General features: G+C 35.0%; 3 protein-coding genes across 4 annotated transcripts; all 3 read left to right on the forward strand.

The window, feature by feature from the left end:
• The first annotated feature begins 3,634 nt into the window (after positions 1 to 3,634).
• LOC110803024 (probable galacturonosyltransferase-like 3) lies at positions 3,635 to 4,894 on the forward strand. The gene has a single exon (XM_022008481.2). The coding sequence runs from the start codon at positions 3,746 to 3,748 to the stop codon at positions 4,775 to 4,777; it is 1,032 nt and encodes a 343-aa protein (XP_021864173.1). The 5' UTR covers positions 3,635 to 3,745; the 3' UTR covers positions 4,778 to 4,894.
• Positions 4,895 to 11,993: 7,099 nt separating this feature from the next.
• On the forward strand, positions 11,994 to 15,494 carry LOC110803041 (uncharacterized). The gene is made up of 5 exons (XM_022008503.2): positions 11,994 to 12,243; positions 12,340 to 12,488; positions 12,599 to 12,647; positions 13,197 to 13,339; positions 15,218 to 15,494. Exons 1-5 carry the CDS (start codon positions 12,195 to 12,197, stop codon positions 15,296 to 15,298), a joined length of 471 nt encoding a protein of 156 aa, XP_021864195.1. The 5' UTR covers positions 11,994 to 12,194; the 3' UTR covers positions 15,299 to 15,494.
• A 3,006-nt stretch (positions 15,495 to 18,500) lies between these two features.
• LOC110803044 (uncharacterized) lies at positions 18,501 to 21,041 on the forward strand. 2 transcript variants are annotated; one of them, XM_056827655.1, is made up of 2 exons: positions 18,501 to 18,637; positions 19,860 to 21,041. In XM_056827655.1, exon 2 carries the CDS (start codon positions 19,872 to 19,874, stop codon positions 20,349 to 20,351), a length of 480 nt encoding a protein of 159 aa, XP_056683633.1. In that variant the 5' UTR covers positions 18,501 to 18,637; positions 19,860 to 19,871; the 3' UTR covers positions 20,352 to 21,041. Both variants share the same exon structure in this region, with proteins under 2 accessions (XP_056683633.1, XP_021864197.1).
• The last annotated feature ends 1,451 nt before the right edge of the window (positions 21,042 to 22,492 follow it).

Below are 22,492 nucleotides of genomic sequence, written 5' to 3' on the forward strand. Positions count from 1 at the left end.
TTAACGGGTCGGGGCCCAAACTCGTATGTCAGAAAGGTTAACGTGTCGGGTAGGGATGTCAACGAGCCGAGCCGAGCCGAGTATTTGGATGTTCGAGCTAGGCTTGATAAGAAATTTCCGAGCTCGAGCTCGAGCCGAGCTTAACCGAGCTTTCATTTTCCTTGTTCGAGCTTGGCTCATTTAAGTTTTTCGTTGTTCGAGCTTAGCTCACGAGTAGCTTGTTTAAGTTCAAGCTTGATCCGAGCCGAGCTATTAACAAACGAGCGTTAATAAACGAGCTTTTAACAAACAAGCCTTAATAAACAAGCAAGATCGAATTTAAATGATCATATTAATAAATGAAATATTATTTTAAAAAATTATAAAAACATAACCATACCCAAATAAAAAGTTAGCTAGCACAGTATACTAACTAATACTATTTTATAAATTATAATCTCCTAAAAATCAAAATCTAACAAAATAATTGCAACTTATATTTACTTATGAATAAAAATTTGTCATGTTTTTTTTTAGAAATTTAATATAAACGAGCTTGAACAAGCTTTTAAACGAGCTTATAAACGAACACGGACGAGCTTGGAAACGAACATGAACGAGTTGTTCGCGAGCCTAAACGAGCCGAACACTAGGCTGTTCGAGCTAGTATCATTTATTAAACGAGCTTAAAATTTTTGTTCAAGCTCGTTTATTTATTTATTGAACGAGCTTTGACCGAGCTTTGACCGAGCTTGTTCACGAGTTGTTCACGAGCGTATCGGCTCATTGACATCCCTAGTGTCGGGACTCGGGAGTCTCGGGACCCAAACTCGTATGTCAGGGAGGTTAACGGGTCGGGCCGGATTGGGTTGGACTTTATGAACTCCGTATTTGATTCGCCTCGATTCGAACTCTGATTTTTTAACTCGGTTTCCGACTCGGATTATATTATCCTTTTTATGTCAGATTATTGTATTTCGGAACGGATCAGCCTAAATTGGATTCGGATAATTTTAACACTTAAAATTATAAAAATAAAATAAAATATTGCTCGTCAATTCGTCTTTTCAGTTTCTCATATAAAATATCGATGGACGCCAACAAAACTCAATCTCATGAGAGTTTTCTGAATAGAGATAGTGTCACTTTGACCTGTCAAAGGTCGGTCGGATCAGGTTACTTTCGGGTTCGGGTTAATTCAGGTCGGTCACTTTTGGGTTTGGGTTTACGAATGCTTGTTCAATACCCAAAACTTTCGGGTTCGGGTCGATCCAACGGGTTGAGAGGATTTTAAAATACGTATCTTAGTAATATACAAAATACGCGTACAAATTAACAAAATCCTATACACAGGCTTATATATTTAGTCAAATTCAACCCTAAAACGGTGATAATTCAAATCAAAATCATATTACACCTAACAATAGTAACAAGAACGTCTTTATTATGCTTAAATTTGCTCATAATCACATTTATTACTATAAATATAACGTTTTTCAATCGTCCGGGTCAAAAGGGGGGTTTCGTCCGATTTGACAGATAACTTTTCGGGCTATTTTAGTTCGGATAAAATCGGATTACGGGTCACAAAATTTCGTTCAAGACCCAGTATTTTCGATTCGGGTCGATTTTGACCGGTCTAGTGTTACTCAAATTAATATAGTATATCCTCAAAAAAATATTAATATATTATTATAGCAAGATCTACCATTAATTTAATCTATTTAAAATTTTTATTATTTGTAATTTGTGGTTTAAGGTAAAACGGGAACTTCAAAATTGAGAAAGCCATAGGAAAGGTTCTTTATTCCATGTTCTGTTTGAATTTGGTTTATTCAATCTAATCCGATTCAATTTGGATTTTGGTAGTTGGATCTATAGAGCTCCAAATTTATTTATTTTTTTAAAAGAAAGAAAAGAAAAGGGGAAAAAAATGAGCATTATGTTTTTGGGGCCATAAGGCTTGGGATTGATATTTTTCACAATGCAATGAAAATCAATTAAGTTGATCTAAAAGTTGATTCGCAGTTTCTACTATGTCCTTGAACATGGCTTTTGAGATCGAAATTAAATAATTCAACGTTATTCGGTTCTATTGGGTTTTAACTCCCTCAATCTGATCTTCAAAAGTTTTTCAATCTGATCAAAGTAGATATAAAAGAAAATTGGTCCAAATACATTTATTGCTCATCGAGTTAACTTTATTTTTTTTTTATAACTTCTAACTTGTTTAATTAATTTTATACTCCCCCTATTCATTTTACTTGCCCCACTTTAACTAAAATAAGCTCACGAAATTTGGTCAAATAATGCAATTAAAATGAGACGGGGGAGTATTTAGAGATTAGTTTATAGTAGATAATTTTTTAAAAGGTTATATATGGTGACCTTTATACATTACTAGTGTTTATGCGCGCAATCGTGAGTGACATTTTATAAATATTATTGCAATTTATACTTTTGTTCTAAAATAACTTTTTTTCCTAGAAACAAATGATTTTCTTTTTTCATTTGAACAAATACAACATGTTAGTAAGGGTATAATAGATACTCTCTCCGTATTCAATTAAAATATACACTTTGACCGACACGCAGATTTATGAGAGTGAGTTGAATTTATAAAAAAACATAAGATGAAAGTAAGATAGTGAGTGAATTATTTATTGTACTCGAGTAGAAATATGATGTAAGTGTGAGACCACAAGAAGATAGAAAAATAATATAATTGGAAGTGGCATTACATGCCAAAAAAGAAAAGTGTATCTTTTAATTAAATACGGCTGATTATAGAAGGTGTAGCTTTTAATTAAATACAACCGATTATTTTAATTAAATACGAAGGGAGTGTGAAACATTTAATAGGGACACCAAAGAGTCAAAGCGTTTAAGGAGCTTGCTTATAGAATGGGGATAATGTAATTCTAAGCTACTACGAGTTGTTCATGAGCTGACAATATAATGGTAATCGGATTCGAGTCAGGTCTTATAACTTTCACCTCCTATAAAATTCGGACGCAAATCAAATTTGGACTCAATGTCGGATCTAGAATTTTTAAATCGAGGGTGTCGGTATGTTAATAAAATATTTATCTAATCCGTATTAATTACCTTTTCTAGTAAATACAAGGTGTAAACGTGTTTTTTTCTGATAAATTGGTGGTCAAACAACCACCCAATTAATTGCAGCTTCGCCACTATTTGGATTGAATTGGTATCTCTCCCGGCTCCCGCCTATGTGATAGTGTATTATGTACCACTCTGCCCGTACATTACACAGTCTTATAAACTAAATATGACATTTCATTGTACATAGTATAAGATAATTTGTGTTTAATCTATTGGAGTAGTTGATTGGCTAGCAACAATAACCTAATTCGAATAGGATTTGTCGGATCTTATACAAACTCCACCACTTACCGAATTCAAACTAAATTTGCATCTCAATTTTGTTTTCAATCACGGATCTTAAGACAAATTTAAAATTTTAACACTCGAGCTTTTCCTCATTAATTCAAACGCCTTTCCTACCTTGAAAAAATTTAAAGTGGCCCATCTTTCCAGGCTGGCATTGCTCCATTTGTTTATCCCACAACAATATCACTCCATGGACCCCACTTTTCCACCTATTTTATTCATTATCTCTCCCACATAATAAATAAAAAAAATACACCCAACCAAGACAAACCCCATCCCACCAAAATCTCCTCCCCATTTCCCAATAACACACTCCTCTATTGCCACCACAAAGTCACAAACCACCACACCAATGCCACTCCCACCCCCACTAACACTAACACTCTCACTATTCCTCCTCATCGCCGCCGCTTTCGCAACCGAAATCCCTCGATTCCGCGAAGCCCCGGCGTTCCGCAATGGCGGAAACTGCGCCATTGCGGGATCGCCAGGGTCAACAATCCACATCGCAATGACTCTTGACACAACCTACCTCCGTGGCTCAATCGCCGCGATATTCTCAGTCCTCCGCCACTCCACCTGCCCGGAAAACATCGCCTTCCATTTTTTAACCTCCTCCCGACACTTCCAAGACCTTAATCGCACGATCACCACCACCTTCCCTTCCCTCTCCGTCTCTCTCCTCCACTTCGACCCTCTCCTCGTCCGCGGTAAAATCTCCACCTCCATCCGCCGCGCCCTCGACCAGCCCCTCAACTACGCGCGCATCTACCTCGCCGAGCTCCTCCCTCCCTCCGTCTCCCGCGTGATCTATCTCGATTCCGATCTCATCGTGGTCGACGACGTCGCCAATCTCTGGAACATCAACCTCGGCGGCCACGTCCTCGGGGCTCCCGAATACTGCCACGCAAACTTCACCAGCTATTTCACCCCAAAATTCTGGACCACCTCAGAACTCTCAAAAACCTTCCTGAAGAGAGAGAAAATTCCCTGCTACTTCAACACAGGGGTGATGGTAATCGATGTAAACAAATGGAGAAAAGGAGGGTACACATCGAAATTAGAACATTGGATGAGATTGCAAAAACGACACCGTATATACCAGCTGGGTTCATTACCACCATTTTTGCTGGTTTTCGGGGGTGAAGTGCAGAAAATAGAGCACAGATGGAATCAACATGGTTTAGGTGGTGATAATATTAGAGGGTTGTGTAGAGATTTGCACCCAGGCCCTGTTAGCTTGCTACATTGGAGTGGCAAGGGTAAACCTTGGCTTCGGATTGATTCTAATCGCCCTTGTCCTTTGGACAGTCTATGGGCCCCTTATGATCTCCTCTATTCTCCTCCGTCGTCGTCCGCCGCAGTTCTCCTCTCCGACGGATAAAATTATAAATTATTAGGTGATTCAGGATTGTCAGGTCGTGTACTAAGTGTACATTATTAGTTGTTTATTGTGTAATTACGGAATTAATAGAATGATAAGATTGGCACATTTGTTACATACCCAAATTATTTGTTTTTTTTTGTTGGGGTAACGCTAATAACTCGCTTACCAATTGATTCAATCACGGTCGCCTAGTCGGTCCCCGTTGGAGTAGTTACATTAGTACTTACACGCCAAAGTAAAAGAAAAAGTTTGATGTTTAATGTGACTGTTTTGTTGTCTTCATATGATACGGTCTAGTTTGATTTTTCTAGTTTTTGTTCCGATCTGATGCAGTCTGGTATGAATTTTGCTGGTTTGATTTGATATGAAAGTTTTATGTCTCGTTTATTGGCTTTTCTAGTCAATTTTTTTCTTAACTAGTGATATACTCACTCCGTCTCAAAATTATAGTCATGTTTTCTAAATTGGGCGTCCCAAAATTATAGTTTTGTTTCTCATTTTGGCTACTAAGGTCCTCACTTTCTCAAGTACTATATTAATTAAAAATGTATTGAAAAATCTCAACCATGTACTATATTCCACTTTCCTATGTACTATATTATTTTTCACATGTACTTTATTCCACTTTTCCATACAACTCAATCATCATTTGTACTTTATTCCACTTTTTTATGTATTATATTCTATTTTTCTTAAAACCCGTATATTTTGTCAAATGGGACTATAATTATGGGACGGATGGAGTAACTTACCAACTGTGTAAATTAAAATGATCTTACTAAACAAGAGTGACTCTCTCGGTGCCGGATTGTTTGTCCTAAATAAGATCTATACGAATCTACGATGACAAAGATAGTACAAAAACAATAACAATAGGCTCGTACTCGTACTCGTTCTCGTTCTGGTTCTGGCTCGACAAAGAGATTAGATGGTAAAGAATGCATGTGAAATTCTGTTGTCATTTTGTTGATAGGCTTAGAGATAGTGTTTGACATAATGATATTGGTCCATTATTTATTTTAATCATTCATTCCACTGTGAAGTCACAGACTCACACACACTTCACAAAGTGGTAACTGTATTTATGTGAAGAGATCTGTGTAAAGATCTTCTAGGTTTTGGATGCTTAAATCGGAAATGACTATACTGTAATTGGAAAATTTGATTTTGGCATAAAGAGGTGAGTGTGTGAGTAAGTGGTGTAATCATTAACAATAGAAGTAATTATCGGATGGAAAATTGTTGCTAATGATGTGAATGTCCACTTTTCAATATTCAATAATGACGATTTATTGCTTTATCAGGAATCACGAGTAGTTAATTTGAAGGTGCATCTACTTTTGTTGTTTAATGTTTGGTTCTGTTTGTTTGGAGTTTTGGACAGTTGCAATGAATCCGTTTGGGGTCGAAGACTTATGTATGATATATTGATAGGTCTTATAGATCGATTCAAATCCTAACCAACAAAGTCTTGGTCTAGTAGTTAAAACATATGGTTTGTGTATGATAGATTTCAGGTTTGAATCCTCTATTTATAATTTGCATTGTTTGTTGTGGCTCATTCGGATAAAAAAGATGGTTCGAATCCATATCAGCCTATCTACAATTTGTTTTGTTTTAGTGACTCAAAAAAAAAATATGAACAAGTTTTTTTTTACCCTTACAGATGCTTAATTTACAACAAAGTTTACACATTAGATCTATAACTAAAACAAAAGAAAACAAACTAGATAGGTCATTAGCACCTCTTGCAACACTTGCACACAAACTAAAAAGCCACTAAAAGCTGAATAAGTATTAAGTTTTTCACTTCTCGATCCTTAATTTTTGTCATAACTTTGTTTACATCGACCTAACAAACACATCGTATTAGCAGCCTAAGCCATTTTTGGTAGTGACTTTCTTATCGAATGATGAACAACATTTGGATATGTAAGCCATTTTCGGTACGTGGACAAGGTAAGATGCAAAGTTTAACTTTAATCATGAATTCATGATGATGATTATATATATAATACACTATTTCGCGATACTTTTCTCACTTTTACGCTTTATTATTTTGTGTATGTTTTCCTTTTTGTTTACTCTAGCTTGTTCCAAAATATATTGTGCCCCATATATGATTGGACAGTTATAACTTACAAATAATACAAGTAACTGTAGGAAAGAATACTGTAAAATCCGAAAATGTAAATGAAATGTGGGCCGAATATTTGATGTATATAAAGCTGTGACGTGTTATGCAAACACTGTCTTAGAAGCAAAATTCGCCCCGACTATGGTGCAATCGTAATAGGCGTTGGCCCCCAAGATTTTACACAGCAATTCGTTTTAACATGCACTCGAATAAAACGAACTAGGAACTCATAATATGCTCAGAAGAATAGGAGAAGAGAGTTGGAATTTTTCGGTGTATAAAAAACTGATTCCCCAAAACTGATTATAAAGCAAGCAAAGGTTTGTAACCGAAATTAGAATTAAATTGGGCAATTAAACACTTGTAACTGCCAATAAGAATTGATCATGCAATTAACTGCCAATTAAACTGAAAATCAGAATTGATTTGGGAATTAAAACGGAAGCGAAAAATCAAGGAACGGAATTAATGCGACCGTTACGGAATGGGCTACGTAACTGAACGATCTCATAATAACTGGACCGTCAGTTACGACATGGCCCAAAAAGGAGGCCCTACCACAACGTGCCACGTGCCATGAACCGGCCGAACGGCGGCGACGCACGTGTGGGGATTCCCTTTCTAGCCCAAACCACTAGGGGAGCACTTCAAAGTATAAACATTCATTCCCTATATTTAAACAAAAGGAAGAATTCATTTTCTTCCCATGTGGGACAATCCCCTTTACTTTAAATACTTTCCTTGAAAACCATACATTTAATTTCTATCAATGTGGGATATTTTCACAAATGGTAAAATACTTTCTTTGCATTATTTCCAACAGTAACTACGTTTTCACATTAATGGAATTATTACAATAAACAAGAAAAAGTCTTTTGGCATATTAAAACTCCCTTTAAGTATAAGATGTTGTTATAGAATTGTATTCGTGAGATTCTTTTTGTTGCTGTTAAAACCTTCAATTTTATTCCTTTAATTTCTTCTACTTGCTCTCAATGTGGTTCGTATTCAGGGGCATCGCCAATTTAGTGACGGTTGTGACTTGTGAGTCTAGTATTATTTTGAATTACATTTTACAACGTCTCAAAATTTCCCCTCTTTTAATCATCACCCTTTTTTAATGGATTAATTAATTAATTAATTACAATTTCTCTAGATGTATGGCATGGAAAATAACTTTTTTAGTTGCATGTTGGCTCTATTGGTTTATAGGATTTTCAAGCAAATATTTCCTCCATTCTTTTTTAAATGACACAATTGTACTTTTGGCACTATTCATATAATATACTTTGACCATCAATTGTGATTTATACTTAACAAAAAATATAGTCATGTGGGGTCTTGTTATAATCGTCTCATCCTATAGTTATATAATATCAAACTTTTATAATTTTTAACCATTGATAATAAAAGGTATTAATGGTTGAAATATTACATTGGCAAACGTGACAAAAAAAATTGTGTCATTTAATAAAGAATGGAGGAAGTACAATGCAATTTCATCACTTGCGGCAGAGTTGTTTGTAATGAGAAATGGGATGTTTATGGCCAGAGCTAGACTCTAAGCTGAACAAAATTGGAATGGAAAGATGGTTGTGGGCCGGACGGCCCACAGCCCGACCCGACCAGACACGAAAAAAGCCCGACCCATTACGAGCACGAAAAAAGCATGACCCGACACGGGTACGAAGTTGTGGGTCGGGCTTGGGCCTTAATTTTTTAGAAAAAGCACGACAAAACACGCTAATTTAGTAAAATTAGGCTCAGGCACGACGGTCCGACCCATGGGCCTGAGCCATGTTTTGAACTTTTCGGCTCGGCCCTACACGATACAACATGGACATGGTATAGGCCCGGCCCGATTAGGCCCACGACCCGTGGGATCGGCCCAAAGCCCGACCCGACACACGACCATCTCTAAAAACTTAGGCTCTCTTTGAAAATTATATTGGAGACTATTGATGATCACACTCATCATGAATTGGGACCATTCCTTATTGAAGTTGCTAGTATGTTGAGAGGACCATTAACAAGTTATTGCCAGACATAGGCCCTGTTTAGTTCACCTTATTTCAGGGCCTTATTACTTATTTCAAAATTAATCAGATCAGACCAGACCAGATCAGATTAGAAAAAATAAGTTCAGATCAGACCAGATCAGATAAGACCAGATTATTATTATTATTATTATTATTATTATTATTATTATTATTATTATTATTAATATCATGGTTATTATATTTAATATTTTATTACTATTATTGCTTTAATAAAAAAGAATGTTGTTATCGGTGCAATTAAAATCTACTTCCTCCATTCTTTATTAAATGACACAATTTTTTTTGTCACGTTTGCCAATGTAATATTTCAACCATTAATACCTTTTATTATCAGTGGTTAAAAATTATAAAAGTTTGATATTATAAAACTATAGGATGAGACGATTATAACAAGACCCCACATGACTATATTTTTTGTTAAGTACTCCCTCCGTCCCTTAATGCTCGCACCGTTTTGACTGGACACGCATGCCGATATAAAACTTTGACCACCAATATCTTTAACTACATATTATAAAAACTTATAAAATTTTTAATATTTTGAAAATATATATTAAGATGAAGCCAACACTATATTATATACTAACATTTTTTTTATATACTGGAAATAAAATAGGACCAAAGTGAATTATGTGAATAGTGCAAAAAGTCAAAACGGTGCGAGTATTAAGGGACAGAGGGAGTATAAATCACAATTGATGGTCAAAGTATATTATATGAATAGTGCCAAAAGTACAATTGTGTCATTTAAAAAAGAATGGAGGAAGTATTACTTAAGGCATAAAAAACATAAACAAAACATTCAAATTCATCATGTTCAAATTAAAACCATTAAGTCCAGATCAGAAACGATATGATCAGGTCATGTCCATATCAGAACTGATTTTTATAGATCAGAACCATTATGTATCTAGACCAGAACTGATAGGATAAGATAATATCCAGATCATAACTGATCTGTACAGATCATATCCAGATAATGTTCAAATATGCAAAGATCTTGTCTACATCAGAATCGATCTTTACAGAACCAATATGTTCAGATCAAAACCGATTTGTACAGATCATGTCCAGATCAGAATCGATATGTCCATATTATAATTGGTCTAGATATCGACTATGTACAGATTATGTTCAGATCAGAATTGATCCGCAAAGATCATGTCCATATCAGAATTGATTTTTACAAATCATGACAAGATCAGAACTGGTCTGTACAGATCATGACCAAATCAGAACTGATCTGTACAAATCATGTCCAGATCAAAACTGATATGTACATATCATGTCTAGATCAGAACTGATATGTACTGATCATGTCCAGATCAGAATTGATCTGTACATATCATGTCCAGATCAGAATTAGTCTGTACAGATCATGTCCAGATCAGAACTAAATTGTACAGATCATGTCCAACTCAGAACTGGTCATGTACAGATCATGTCCAGATCATTACTGATCGTACAAATCATGTCCAGATTAAAATGGATCTGCACAGATCATATCCAGATCAGAACTTATATGTCTAGATCATAACCGATCTATCTAGATCATGTCTAGGTCTATATAATATAAGGAATAGTTAAATCATGAGCAAAGTCAAATAAATATTAACAATATTGTAAATTTGTGGAACATTTATTTTACACGTAAGTCGTTTAATATTAATAAATATAGATTTTTGTTTAAACTTAATTTTGAAGAATCAGATCAGACCAGATCTTATCAGATCAGATCATATCAGACCAGACCAGATCAGACAAGATCGGATCAGATCAGATCAGCCCAGATCAGACCAGATCAGATCAGAAAAAATAAGTTCAGGTCAGATCAGATCATAAAAAATAAGTTCAGATCAGATCAGACCAGATCAGATCCAATCAGATCAGAAGAAATAAGGTGAACTAAACAGGGCTATATTCCAAGGCTATAACTTGGTGCAATTAAAAAAAAGTTTGTTAAGTAGGGGGTATATAGAAAAAAATTTGGATGAAGTTTGTGAGGAGGGGATGAATATAAAACATTTCATAAATTTAAGGAGGTAAATATAAAATTATATTTTTTAAGGTACTCGGTAGTAAAGGGAAAAAAAAACCCTGAAACTTAAATTGTGGTAAATATCAAATAAAAAGGAAAATTGCCAAATATGGCCACCTAGTAAAGTTGTTTTTTTGCCAATTATAACATCAACCTTGTAAATTACAATCTTAAACTCACATGTCAACTTTAAATTACAATCCCGGATCATTTTCGGGCGAAATCAATCTTAATATGATGTACTAATTTTTCTTATTAAAACACAATTACATAATTTCCTTTAGAAATAAAAATAACGAATAATTACTGATTATTTTTTTTTGTTTTTTTTCTAATTTTTTAATTTCTATTTAAGATCTTTTTTGGTAATATTTTTTTTCCGATTATTATATTGGTGGCATCATAATCCTATGTTTTTTTTTTCCGAAAATGACTCGGGTTTTAATATAGAGTGAGTATAAAGTTTAAGATTATAATACTTTATCCGTTCCGGAAATATCGCACAATTTGTTTTTTACACTATTCATACTACGACTTTGGCCATTGTTTGTGATTCTTACGTAAGAAAATTTTAGTAAAGTGGGATCATGTTACATTCGTATCGATATATTTTTTTCTAATTTTTACTTGTACGCGATTTAAGATATTAAGAGTGAATGAGTAAAAGTCAATTATAGTACGATATTTCTGGAACGGAAGATATACTTCCTCCATTTTTTTATAATTGCACCGTTTTCCTTTTTCGGAAGTTGCATATTAATTGCACCATTTCCTTTTTTGGTAAGTTTATCCACATAAAATGACATTTCTGTCCTTATCATCATTTGTTAAATCACATTTGTACTTAGATCACATGGTATATTTGTCATTTATCATCTTTTAACCCCATTCTTAAATCTTGTGCCCAACCCAAATGGTGCAATAATAAAAAAATGGAGGAAGTATATAGATTTGAAAGTTTGAAGTTATAGTTAGCAGAGGGAAGTGTATTCGGCAAATTTTCCTAATTGCCCAAAATAGTCGGGTGATTGAACTCATTTTATACTTTATAGTATTCTCACAATCTCACTTGGTCCCCCGTCCTCTCCATCGGGAATAATCTGGAAGTTCATATTATAGACCGGAAACGCCCAAATAACACTTCACCACTTCGCCGGAACCCTAATTTCCGAAATATTCATGGCCGAAAAATTGGCTCCCGATAAGCGCCATGTCTTTGTTCACAACGGTATCCCTTTACCCCTCTTTGTTTCTTGTGAATTCGATCGACTGATTAGTTTGATTGCAAATTTTGACTTTCAATTGGATTTTCCCAATTTATCAGGTCAGAAGGTGTTTGAATGGGATCAAACCCTAGATGAGGTTAACATGTACATAACATTACCTCCAAATGTGCCTACAAAGCAATTTTTTAGCAAAATTCAGTCTAAGCATGTCGAAGTTGGGATTAAAGGCAATCCTCCTTATCTTAATGTTAGTATTTGCATAAAGTTGTTATTTTTAGTTGATTTATCATTTCCTATTTTTCCAGATGGAAATGCTTATTTGATTGTTGATGATGTAATTTTGTTGTGGTTTTTCAGCATGATTTGGAGCATCCTGTGAAGACTGACTCCTCTTTCTGGACTTTGGGTAAGTTTTCGTTCTGTAAGCAGTTTTCTAGATTGTGAAATTGTATGCCAAGTGAATTGAATCATATAGTTAAGGAATTCATCAAATTGGTTATAAAAATGGTACTCTGAACAGTCTAAACACTCGACATTAGAAGTGGCTAATACAAAAGAAAACGTAAAATACTCGTATATGAGTTAATGTGTGGTTGCAAGTGGTGTTATGGACTTGTTCAGGGCTTGGTCGGCGATTCACTTTGTGTGAAAGCCACCTTAGGACTTAGGTAGATTCCCTTCTCTTATGTTTTCAAATTTCAACTGTGTCATAACCTTGTTTATAAATTGATGTCAAAGTACGTCATGCTTAAAAAGTCCAGAGGATCGTTCTTGCTGAACTATGTTATTTGTGCTTAGTTCTATGGAAACATGTAGTTACATGTATGCAGCTGGGTTTGGCTTTCTTGTGAGATGTGCAGTGTTATTGGTTTAATCAGTGTAGTGTCTTGTTTTGTTGTCTGATTGCTGGATGATACGTTGTTCGTAGATGTTGAACTATCTTTTTGAATGTCAGAGGACGATACGATGCATATAACCTTGCAAAAGAGGGAGAAAGGCCTAACATGGTCTTCACCTATCGTTGGTCAAGGTCAGCTGGATGCTTATGCTGCAGATCAAGAGCAGAAGCGCTTGATGCTCCAGCGTTTTCAAGAAGAGGTAATTTGTTATCATTGTATTCTTTTTTCAAATTGTAGACTTGTAGTATCTGCTACAGTTATGCATATCTAGTTGTGCTTCATTAATAGAGGTTATCAGGTAAAGTTTCACTAAGGACATGCTTGGATTGAGGGTAATGTATTAAAGGGGTAATAAAAGTCAAACTAAGGTAATTGAAGGTGATGACGAGGGATGAAGTGGTGGCAAAGGAAACAAGCTAGTGTTGGCAAGAGGAAAATAAAAGTGAAGGAGGAACAAATACCTCATCATGGGGGGAGTAGTTACCCACCATCCCACTAGGGTGATTATTACCCTCATTTGGGGGTAATTACTTCCCCCCTTCCTCCCTTCTCCTCACAACACTACCACTACCACAACTTCTCATCACAATACCACCACACCACCCTCCTTGCAACCACCTCAATTCACCTTCATTGTCCTTTTATTATGGTGGTTTGACTTTTATTACCTCCATAATCCATTACACCCAATCCAAGCGTGCCCTAAGTGGAAATTCTTGCGATAATCTAAAATAAGAAATATTTTGGAAAGTGGAAACCTATCCATTGGAATAGCAATACGATTTGTCTTGCCAGAAAATGAAAAAACAATAGTGGCAAATCTCAATTTATTTTTGGGTTTTGCTTAAAGAGTTCTTTGTGCTTTCGTCAGGTGAAAATATTTAGAAACTAATTGGCAATGCTGTTTTTAGGGTGATCGTTTGCTTCATTGCTTGTTTATATCTTGATTGTTGTTCAGTTATCATTTAAAAAAAAAAATTGTTTGTTTTATTGGGGTGGGGGGGGGGGGGGGGGGGGCGAGTAATTGATATGGCTGATAAGGTAGTTAAACAAAATATTTTAGCTATAATGCGTTATCGTTTCATGATTAGGAGCCCTGGCAATCAACTTATTGACATGTCCTTCATTGGGGGTGTAGACCTCTTCATTCTTCAATGTTTTTTCTAATGTTTTATGCAGTTGGACAATTCAAAATTTGTTACATCTCTATATCATGCTTTAAGACACGTCTTGATCAATCCAACAGTGAACATTTGATTGAAAGGGCACTGAGATGGATGATATATTTGATACTGGCTTGTCTTCTATGTAAGTGGATGGAGAATTCACGATCAAGATCAAACAAGTTGGACCTAACTTCAGAACTTTCATCCCTAGCAATTGACACCAACATGTGAGACGAACACACCAAATTGTTCCATCTGTTGGTTTGAGGACCTAATCAAGTAATCATATATTTTGATGTTTGAACTGAGCTGGCATGTTTTGAAACATGGAGTTAGGACAAATTCTATGACATAGCTAAGCAATCTTTCGGGTCATTAGAATAATGGGTATTATATAGAATCCTAGGAAGCTCAAGTTGAAATCCGCCTCTGTAGTTCTACCTTTTGGGTTCAGTTCCCTGTTTCTTTACCCCTGAGTAGAAAGCCTTGGTATATACAGATTATTGCTCTATCCTGTTGAGATTTTTTGGGCTTTGGTTGAATTGGAGTGGTTATAATTGCTTTTGGGTTAATGTCTCATGTCACCTTTTTGGCTGGAGTATTTGTTACTTGCCACAAAACAGTCATGCTCCTATATTCCCTGATAGGAACAGGTTATTTGCATCCAAGGCCGCTGCTTGAAAACATCTTTGATCTTTTCACACTAGGTATAATAGTGTGATTATCTGTTCTGATTGTTTTGCTGTGTCGTGGGACTTTCAAATGCTTTGTTTATGTATGCCCTGTCTGATGCAGCTGCTCGATTTGTCCATATATTTCAGTTTACTTATAATTGGATAATTAGTTGTGAGGTGTGGTCCATGGTGCATCAACTTTTCAACCGTCTTAAGTACTTGCTTTTTTTCTCGCAGAACCCTGGTTTTGACTTCTCGCAAGCAGATTTCAGTGGAAACTGTCCAGATCCAAGAACCTTCATGGGCGGAATTCGCTAGGTTGCTTTCCTGCATGGCAAGCATTTCTTACCTACATGATTTGTCATGCCCCATATTTATCTCAGTAATAAATGACTAAGTCTCTTATCCTTTATGTTAAATGTAATTATCAGTTGGGCAGGCTTGATTACAGATAATAACTAACTTCAATGCTAATTTATGCTATTTATCTAATTATCTCCAGCACTTGTTTCCACTTTCCAAGGTGCTTTATCGTCGATGGCTTGCTTCATGTTTCTGTTCCTCCGATATTGACAATTGATATACTGACCTTGTCATGTTCAAAATTCGCTTCTTCTCTATTCCTGTCAGTTTGCAGTGAATTTGTGTTTATCACTTTTCAAATCCAACTTGGACGACTGAGCCGTCCAAGTAACTCACATTGTTTATAAACAGTTCAAGTTAGGTCTAAGTGTCTAACTAGCGTATGCCATTGAGAATTTGTGTTGTGCATTGGTGTTAGTGTGATACATCTTCTCATGTTAATATACTCCGTACTATGTGCCTTTTAAAATTAGTAAAAAAAAAGACTTCGCTGTGATCGTGGAGAAGCGCCCCTTCACTCAGGCGCTGATATGGGCACTGTGTTTGGGAGGAATGCTACATCGCTGGTGGACAACGATAAAAAGAGCCCATACCCAGGGCAAAATGGTATTTTCGCTATATGAGTTGAAAAGTCAAACAAATTACTAAATATCGGCAATATGACAGTAATTGATACAACAATGACAGTATTTTAATACAACAATGGCAGTATTTATGTAAACGATGATAATACTTATATAACACTTGTATACATATTTTTATCTATTCATTTAATATGCAACACTTTTATCCATTCATTTAAGTGACCCCTTTACTTTTTCTATTTCATTACCCTTGTATACATACTTTTCTTTTTTTGGGTGATTGTGACCGTATTTTAATACAACAATGACAGTATATATATAACAATGACAGTACTTATATCACCGATGACAGTATATAAGAAGTTAGCAACACTTGTACACATTTATTTAAGTGTGGGTCATCTTTCCAATTTTTTTTTTTTTTAGGGTGGGTATGGGTCTTTTTTATCGCTGGTGGACAGCGATGTAGCATGCCTCCTGTGTTTGGTACTCCGTAGTTTCGGGTGCATGGTATACAATTCTAATTTGAGAAAAAGCTTTGGAGGAAGACACAAGGGTATCAGACGCAAATAGTGAGTCTTAATAGCAACTCCAATAATGAGCTACAGGATGTTGTGGCTAAGTTTGCATTCATCAACTCCAATGTCATCAAGTTCAATGTAATCTGATGGAACATATTTTGATCATGATTTGGAGGAGATACTAACTACTGTAAATAATTGTTGGTTTGTGTATTATTTCATTTCATTTGCCTTTACATTCATGTTCTAAATTTTTTTATTTATGTGTTGGATTATTGTTTTAGTTTAAGCGGAACATATGCCAACTTCCAATTCAGCTCAGAGTAGCTCAATTTAGAAAAAATAAATTCAAATCAGATAAAGAGAAATAAGGTGAATTAAACGAGCCTTTATAATAAACTCTTGTTTCGAAGAGTAATTATTGGTGTAAGAAAAAAGAGAAATAAAGTAAAAGATACGAAGTATGTAAAACTCCTTCCATTAATGAGAGAAATGATTAAAAAAATAATGTACAGTAATTGTGATGGGGAAAGGGGTAGGATGGTAAAATACAAAAAGTCCCTCTATAGACTATAGCCATTGATATATATTACTCCCTATGTCCCTTAATATTTGCACCGTTTTGACTTTTTGCACTATTTATATAATTTATTTTGATCTTATTTTATTTCTAGTATATGAACATGTTAATATATAATACTCCCTCCATTTCTTTTTGTTTGTTACGTTTGAACTTTTGCACGTTTATTAACGTATAATAAATATACTTTTTTTTCATTATTAAAAAAATAAACTCAAGTAAAACCTCAATCCACTAATCAATACAACAACCAATAAGATTGTTTTATTTATCAAAATGAACCAATAATGGAAAAGCACAAAGATTACTAACTTAACATACTTGGGAAATTGTAAAGAAATTTAATGAGTTAAAAAAATTGGACTTATTATAAAAAAAAAAATTGGACCAATTAAAATTAAAAGTTGGCACAAAAAATGATAGTATAATAAGTTTAGAGCATCTCCAATGGTTGTAGCTAGAGACTAGCTTGAAATTTATAAAAATTTCAAGCTAATAGCTAGACCATTGGAGTGAAACTAATAAATTAGCTTGGCCAAGCAAATTAGCTTAAACAAGCTAATTTGCTTGACAATTAGCTCTCAAAATTGCCAAATAATTAATTGACAAGTGGACAAGTGGGACAAATTTAAATAACAAGCTAGTTGCTAGCCATTGGAGCACAAATTAGCTAAACAATAAAATAGCTTGAAATCTTATGTGGCATAACAAGCTAATTATCAAATTAGCTTACTATTGGAGATGCTCTTATATTCCCTCCGTTTCAAAATGTTTGTTACGTTTGAAATTTGGCACGTTTATTAACGTAAATTAAGATTTTTTTTTTTTTAATAATTTTAAATGTTCTAGATTCAATCATAAATCTGATTTTATCTTTCCAAATTTTGACATTTATTACTCTCTTGAATATAGTGCAAATTTGCTTTCATCTTTTATTAAAAAAAATATACCTCAATCCACTAATCATTGAAACAACCAATAAGATTGTTTTATTATCAAAATGAACAATAATTAAAAATCACACAGATTGCTAACTTGTCAAATTGTGAATGACATTTATTGAGTTGAAAAGTTGGACCAATTAGAAATAAAAGTTGGCTCAAAAAATAATAATAGTAACAAGTTTATAAATAGAAAGATTCTTTATGTAACAAACATTTTGAAACACTATTAAAGTAATACGTAACAAACATTTTGAAACGGAGGGAGTAAAAGAAAAGATTCTTCCACATAACAAACATTGAGAAACACCATAAAATGAATACGTAACAAACAAGAGTATATTATTGGCTTCATTTTAATATATTTTTTCAAAATATTAATATTTTTATAAGTTTTTATAATATCTCGTTAAAGATATTAATGGTCAAAGTTGTGCATTGGTAAGCATGTCCAGTCAAAATGATGCAAGTAGTAAGGGACAGAGAGAGTATATCTCTAGATCACAATTTTCACTTCACTTTATTGGGAGGACAACAGAAAAGTAACTGGGGCAATATTTTAGGTCAGGGAGTAGAAAAAAAAACCCTCTCAAACTTCTTCTTTTACTCCTCTCACCACCGCAGACGGCAGCAAACAGCCTCCGCTAGACGATCACCACCAGATATAGGTTATTTCTAATTTCCTTTAATTTCATTGCTTTATTTTGGAGTATTTTGTAATAAATTCTGGTCGAATTTTGACTGATGAGCTCGTTAGGGTTTTATATATTTTTGTTTTAATTATTGAAAATTTGAGTGGTTAATTGCCTGGATGTGAATCGTTGCAGCTGTTTGTTTATCAAACAGTTAAATTTCTAATAGTTTAATTAATAAGTGAATGATCTGCCTGCAATTCCATGGAAAGCTCTGCAATTTAAGGCATTAGCATGACTATCTTGTTCAGTTGTCTGTCTTACCTAATTATAATACTAATAAATATAAACATACTTCATCCGTTCTCCACCACTTTCATCCACCACTTTCATGTTTGCCAACATATAACTTGGACTGTTAATATCTTTAGTTATTCTCAAACAAACCACCTTACAGACAGCAACCTAGGCAACCATAACAACTAAATCTTCATAAGTGGGTTGTTGGTGTGATTAGAGAAGCAGAATCTTGGACTTGTATCTCAAAGATGGTAATAATAACTAATAAACTAAACACAACAATTTCATTGCAATTTGCATCTTCTGCTATACTGACATTTAGCAAAGATGTGCTTGGTGGTCTCATAGTCCGAAGTCCGAACCACGTAGGGGCGGAAAGCATCAGACCCCCTGCTTGTCTTTAGCTTTCAACTCTCCTATCCATGTTATAAAAGACATGTTTTTTGATGTTGAATTTTTGTTGTGCTCCTCTCATCCATCCTAGAAAATTCTGTACCTTGACCCATTTGTTTAGGAAGCTGATACCAGGTTGCAATTTCATCATTGGTCTTTAACCTCCTCTCGAGTGAGTAGTGATTAGTGAGTAGTGAGTAGTGAGTACTGACTACTTAGTAGTGAAGCTTCTACACAAAGCATGCTGCTGGTCTCGTGTCACCAAATTTCCCTCATTAATAACTAACTATCTGATCTACTGTTGTTCTGTTGTCAATTTCCCCTCCTAGTAACTTTTTTTAGAATTTCAAGAATGCATTCACTACCTTGTGTCTGGTTTTGTCTAGCAAACCCTCTGGTCATCAACATCTTTAGTTATCAAATAGTAAAATCTATAAAAGTTTATCAATAATAGGGGAGTCAAAGTGGTGACATTATTTTGATACATGTGAACTACTAAGATGTTAAGTATGTTTTTCTATTTTGATTGCTAGTTTCAGCTGTTTATATATTTGTTATTTATCAGGAATCAACAACTATGTCATCTTTACCTAGCAATCCTTCTTCTACTGTGGAGAAAGAGAAAGAGAAAGAGAAAGAGAAAGAGAAAGAGAAAGAGAAAGAGAAAGAGAAAGAGAAAGAAGAGAAAGAGAAAGAGAAAGAAGAGAAAGAGAAATCAAAATCAAAGTCAAAATCAAGTAATCGTCTTACTAAGGAAGAACAATTCCAAGCTAAAAATCAAACTTTTCCACCATTGGAGAGGATGGAAATAAATCGTGGATTTATTAATACAACCTCCCTAGTTGAGGTATTTGAGGTCAGGATCGACAAACTCAGTAACACAGAAAGACATGGAGAACTGTACGGTAAGATTGAAGTTTTTGACTCAGAGGGCTCTTTTACATTGTACCATAGGAATCAGGGAAATTCAGAGCATATACGTGAAAATTACAGCATATCTTTAACAGGGGCCTCCTCGTTCTATCTCTCTGGTCATTGGTTTCTCCATCAATATTGACATTTGGTTTCGCGGGGATTGGGATGGAAAGGATTTAAATGATATTGCCCTCTGTCAATGGCAATTATCATGGGATGCAATGGATCCTGAAGTTGCCCGCATAACTAGAGGTCCGTTCTGGAAGAACTTTAGTGATCCGACTGATATATTGTCTGATGATGAAGCTCACTACAAACATCTATTAGCTGGATATGACCAACCTCTCTCTGCACATTTTGAAGGTCCTGACGGGAGTTGTATAACAATGTATTATGCGATTCTATTACATGCTGTTCAAGCTTGGGTTCAGGTTGAAGTTATTGATGTTAATGTTGTACCTACTGCTGTTACATACACAGTACATGGGAATATATTTGCTTCATATGGTCATTTTGAGAGTGACAACGATTCTGATATCAAGGATTACTGTAAAACAACACTTTTGAAAACGGGAGATCTTGAATCAGTAAAGGTTGAGCGTTGGAGCAAAATTAAACTATCGAGATCCATAGTTGACACATTAGGGGGGATGATGACATTGCTATTCGGGTAGTGGTTTGCTGGTCATACGGATCAGAGTATCCACATCCAAGTAGCTCCCCATGTTAATGTTAAAACCATTTTTAGTGGAGTAGGGAGAACTGAGAATGTATTCTGAAAGAAACACAAACTGCATGTATTTAATTATGTTATCTGAATTATTATTATCTACCTTTGGTTCATTAGAGTTACAAAATCATGTTATCTCTTCTTACTTTCTCTACCTTTGTCGTTTTTTTGTTCTTCCAATATCTTGTCTGTTTCTTCCTGGTACTTGTGTTTCTCTTATATAGAACAGCCCAGAGGGCTTTAAATTTCAATAGAATCAGTGGGATCCCCTACCATAATACCCTCGAAACCACCCAATGTTCTAGGAATCCACTCCATAGAGCCGGTAACAATGGGCTTACCATCACAATTCACAAGTCTTCAAATCAGCAATTATTACTAGTGAATCACTCACACGTACAGCCACCTTTGACCTAGATAGTTTAATGGCTTTCCCAACCTTTAACCATTCTCCCCTTTTGCATGTCTCTGATGCGCATGGAATTGGAACCATACACAACTCCTTGTCAACAGGTTTATTAAAAAACATCTTTTGATAATATTTTATTAAAAAATCATCGGCATATGTAAAATCACGATAACGGGCAAAAAGTCTTCCACAAACACATACTTCATGATTGGTATCAGGTTCTCCTTTCCACAAAAGTGTTGCCTCCACTTCTGCTTCAATCGCATCCAAGAATATTGAATAGTACACAATTGCATAACCGTTTTTACCTCTAACCATTGAAGAAACACGGGTGTCATAGGGCGACATCTCCACAGTTAACTCCAATCACCCGTCTTCTATCATGCCAGGCATTAGTATGATGGGGTACGTAGTCATTGCAATCAGTATCAAAATGATTACCTATGTCCAACAACTCCGCCGAAAAAGCTCCCCAATCATTAATAAGATTCAACAACCATGACGACAAATGAATTTCAAATCGATACTTGAAAGCATTGTTCAACATACAAGAAAACATGTCTAGTTTTGTAGCCTCAAACAACACAAAACATAAAACAGCTAGTGAAGTTCTCACATTATTATTCTTTTGACCGCACTTCACAAGCACAGAAGTACCCACATTTTCAGAGAAATCGAGCAGAGAATTGACAGCATTTGTAAATGTGGATAACCCTATCATTAAACCCTCTAACCCATGAATTATTACTTTAGAATCATCATCATATAATTCATATTCATCAATGTCAAGCAGATTACCCAAATGATCTTGATAATTGATACAACAACGGAGATCAAACCTTCTAATTTTCAGTAAACCCTTGTTTATACCACCTTCTCGCAACAAAACACTAATATAGGATGGATTGGCATCACTTTCCAGAGGCAAAATAGGACGTCCATGGGAAGATTTATTTTCATCTTTTGCTTTATCACGTAGCTCCTCGATAAAGTCCAGATAGTTGTCATTTGACAAGTCATACTCCAATAACATCTAAAAAATTAAACCTAATACAAATTAGAGATGTATCATAAAACCAACACCTAAATATAGTACTCCCTCCGTTTCTTTTTGTTGTATCCGTTTCCATTTTAAGCGTTTCAT

The sequence above is a fragment of the Spinacia oleracea genome, chromosome 1, assembly GCF_020520425.1.
Source record: "Spinacia oleracea cultivar Varoflay chromosome 1, BTI_SOV_V1, whole genome shotgun sequence".
Lineage (NCBI taxonomy): Eukaryota > Viridiplantae > Streptophyta > Magnoliopsida > Caryophyllales > Amaranthaceae > Spinacia > Spinacia oleracea.

Excerpts from the sequence above, each read along its gene's own strand:
- LOC110803024 (XM_022008481.2), top strand. The coding sequence starts at position 3,746 with ATGCCACTCCCACCCCCACTAACACTAACACTCTCACTATTCCTCCTC.
- LOC110803041 (XM_022008503.2), top strand. The coding sequence starts at position 12,195 with ATGGCCGAAAAATTGGCTCCCGATAAGCGCCATGTCTTTGTTCACAAC. Across the intron at positions 12,244-12,339 it reads CCATGTCTTTGTTCACAACG|GTCAGAAGGTGTTTGAATGG; the intron begins GTATCCCTTTAC and ends CCAATTTATCAG. Across the intron at positions 12,648-13,196 it reads CTCCTCTTTCTGGACTTTGG|AGGACGATACGATGCATATA; the intron begins GTAAGTTTTCGT and ends TTTGAATGTCAG.
- LOC110803044 (XM_056827655.1), top strand. The coding sequence starts at position 19,872 with ATGTCATCTTTACCTAGCAATCCTTCTTCTACTGTGGAGAAAGAGAAA.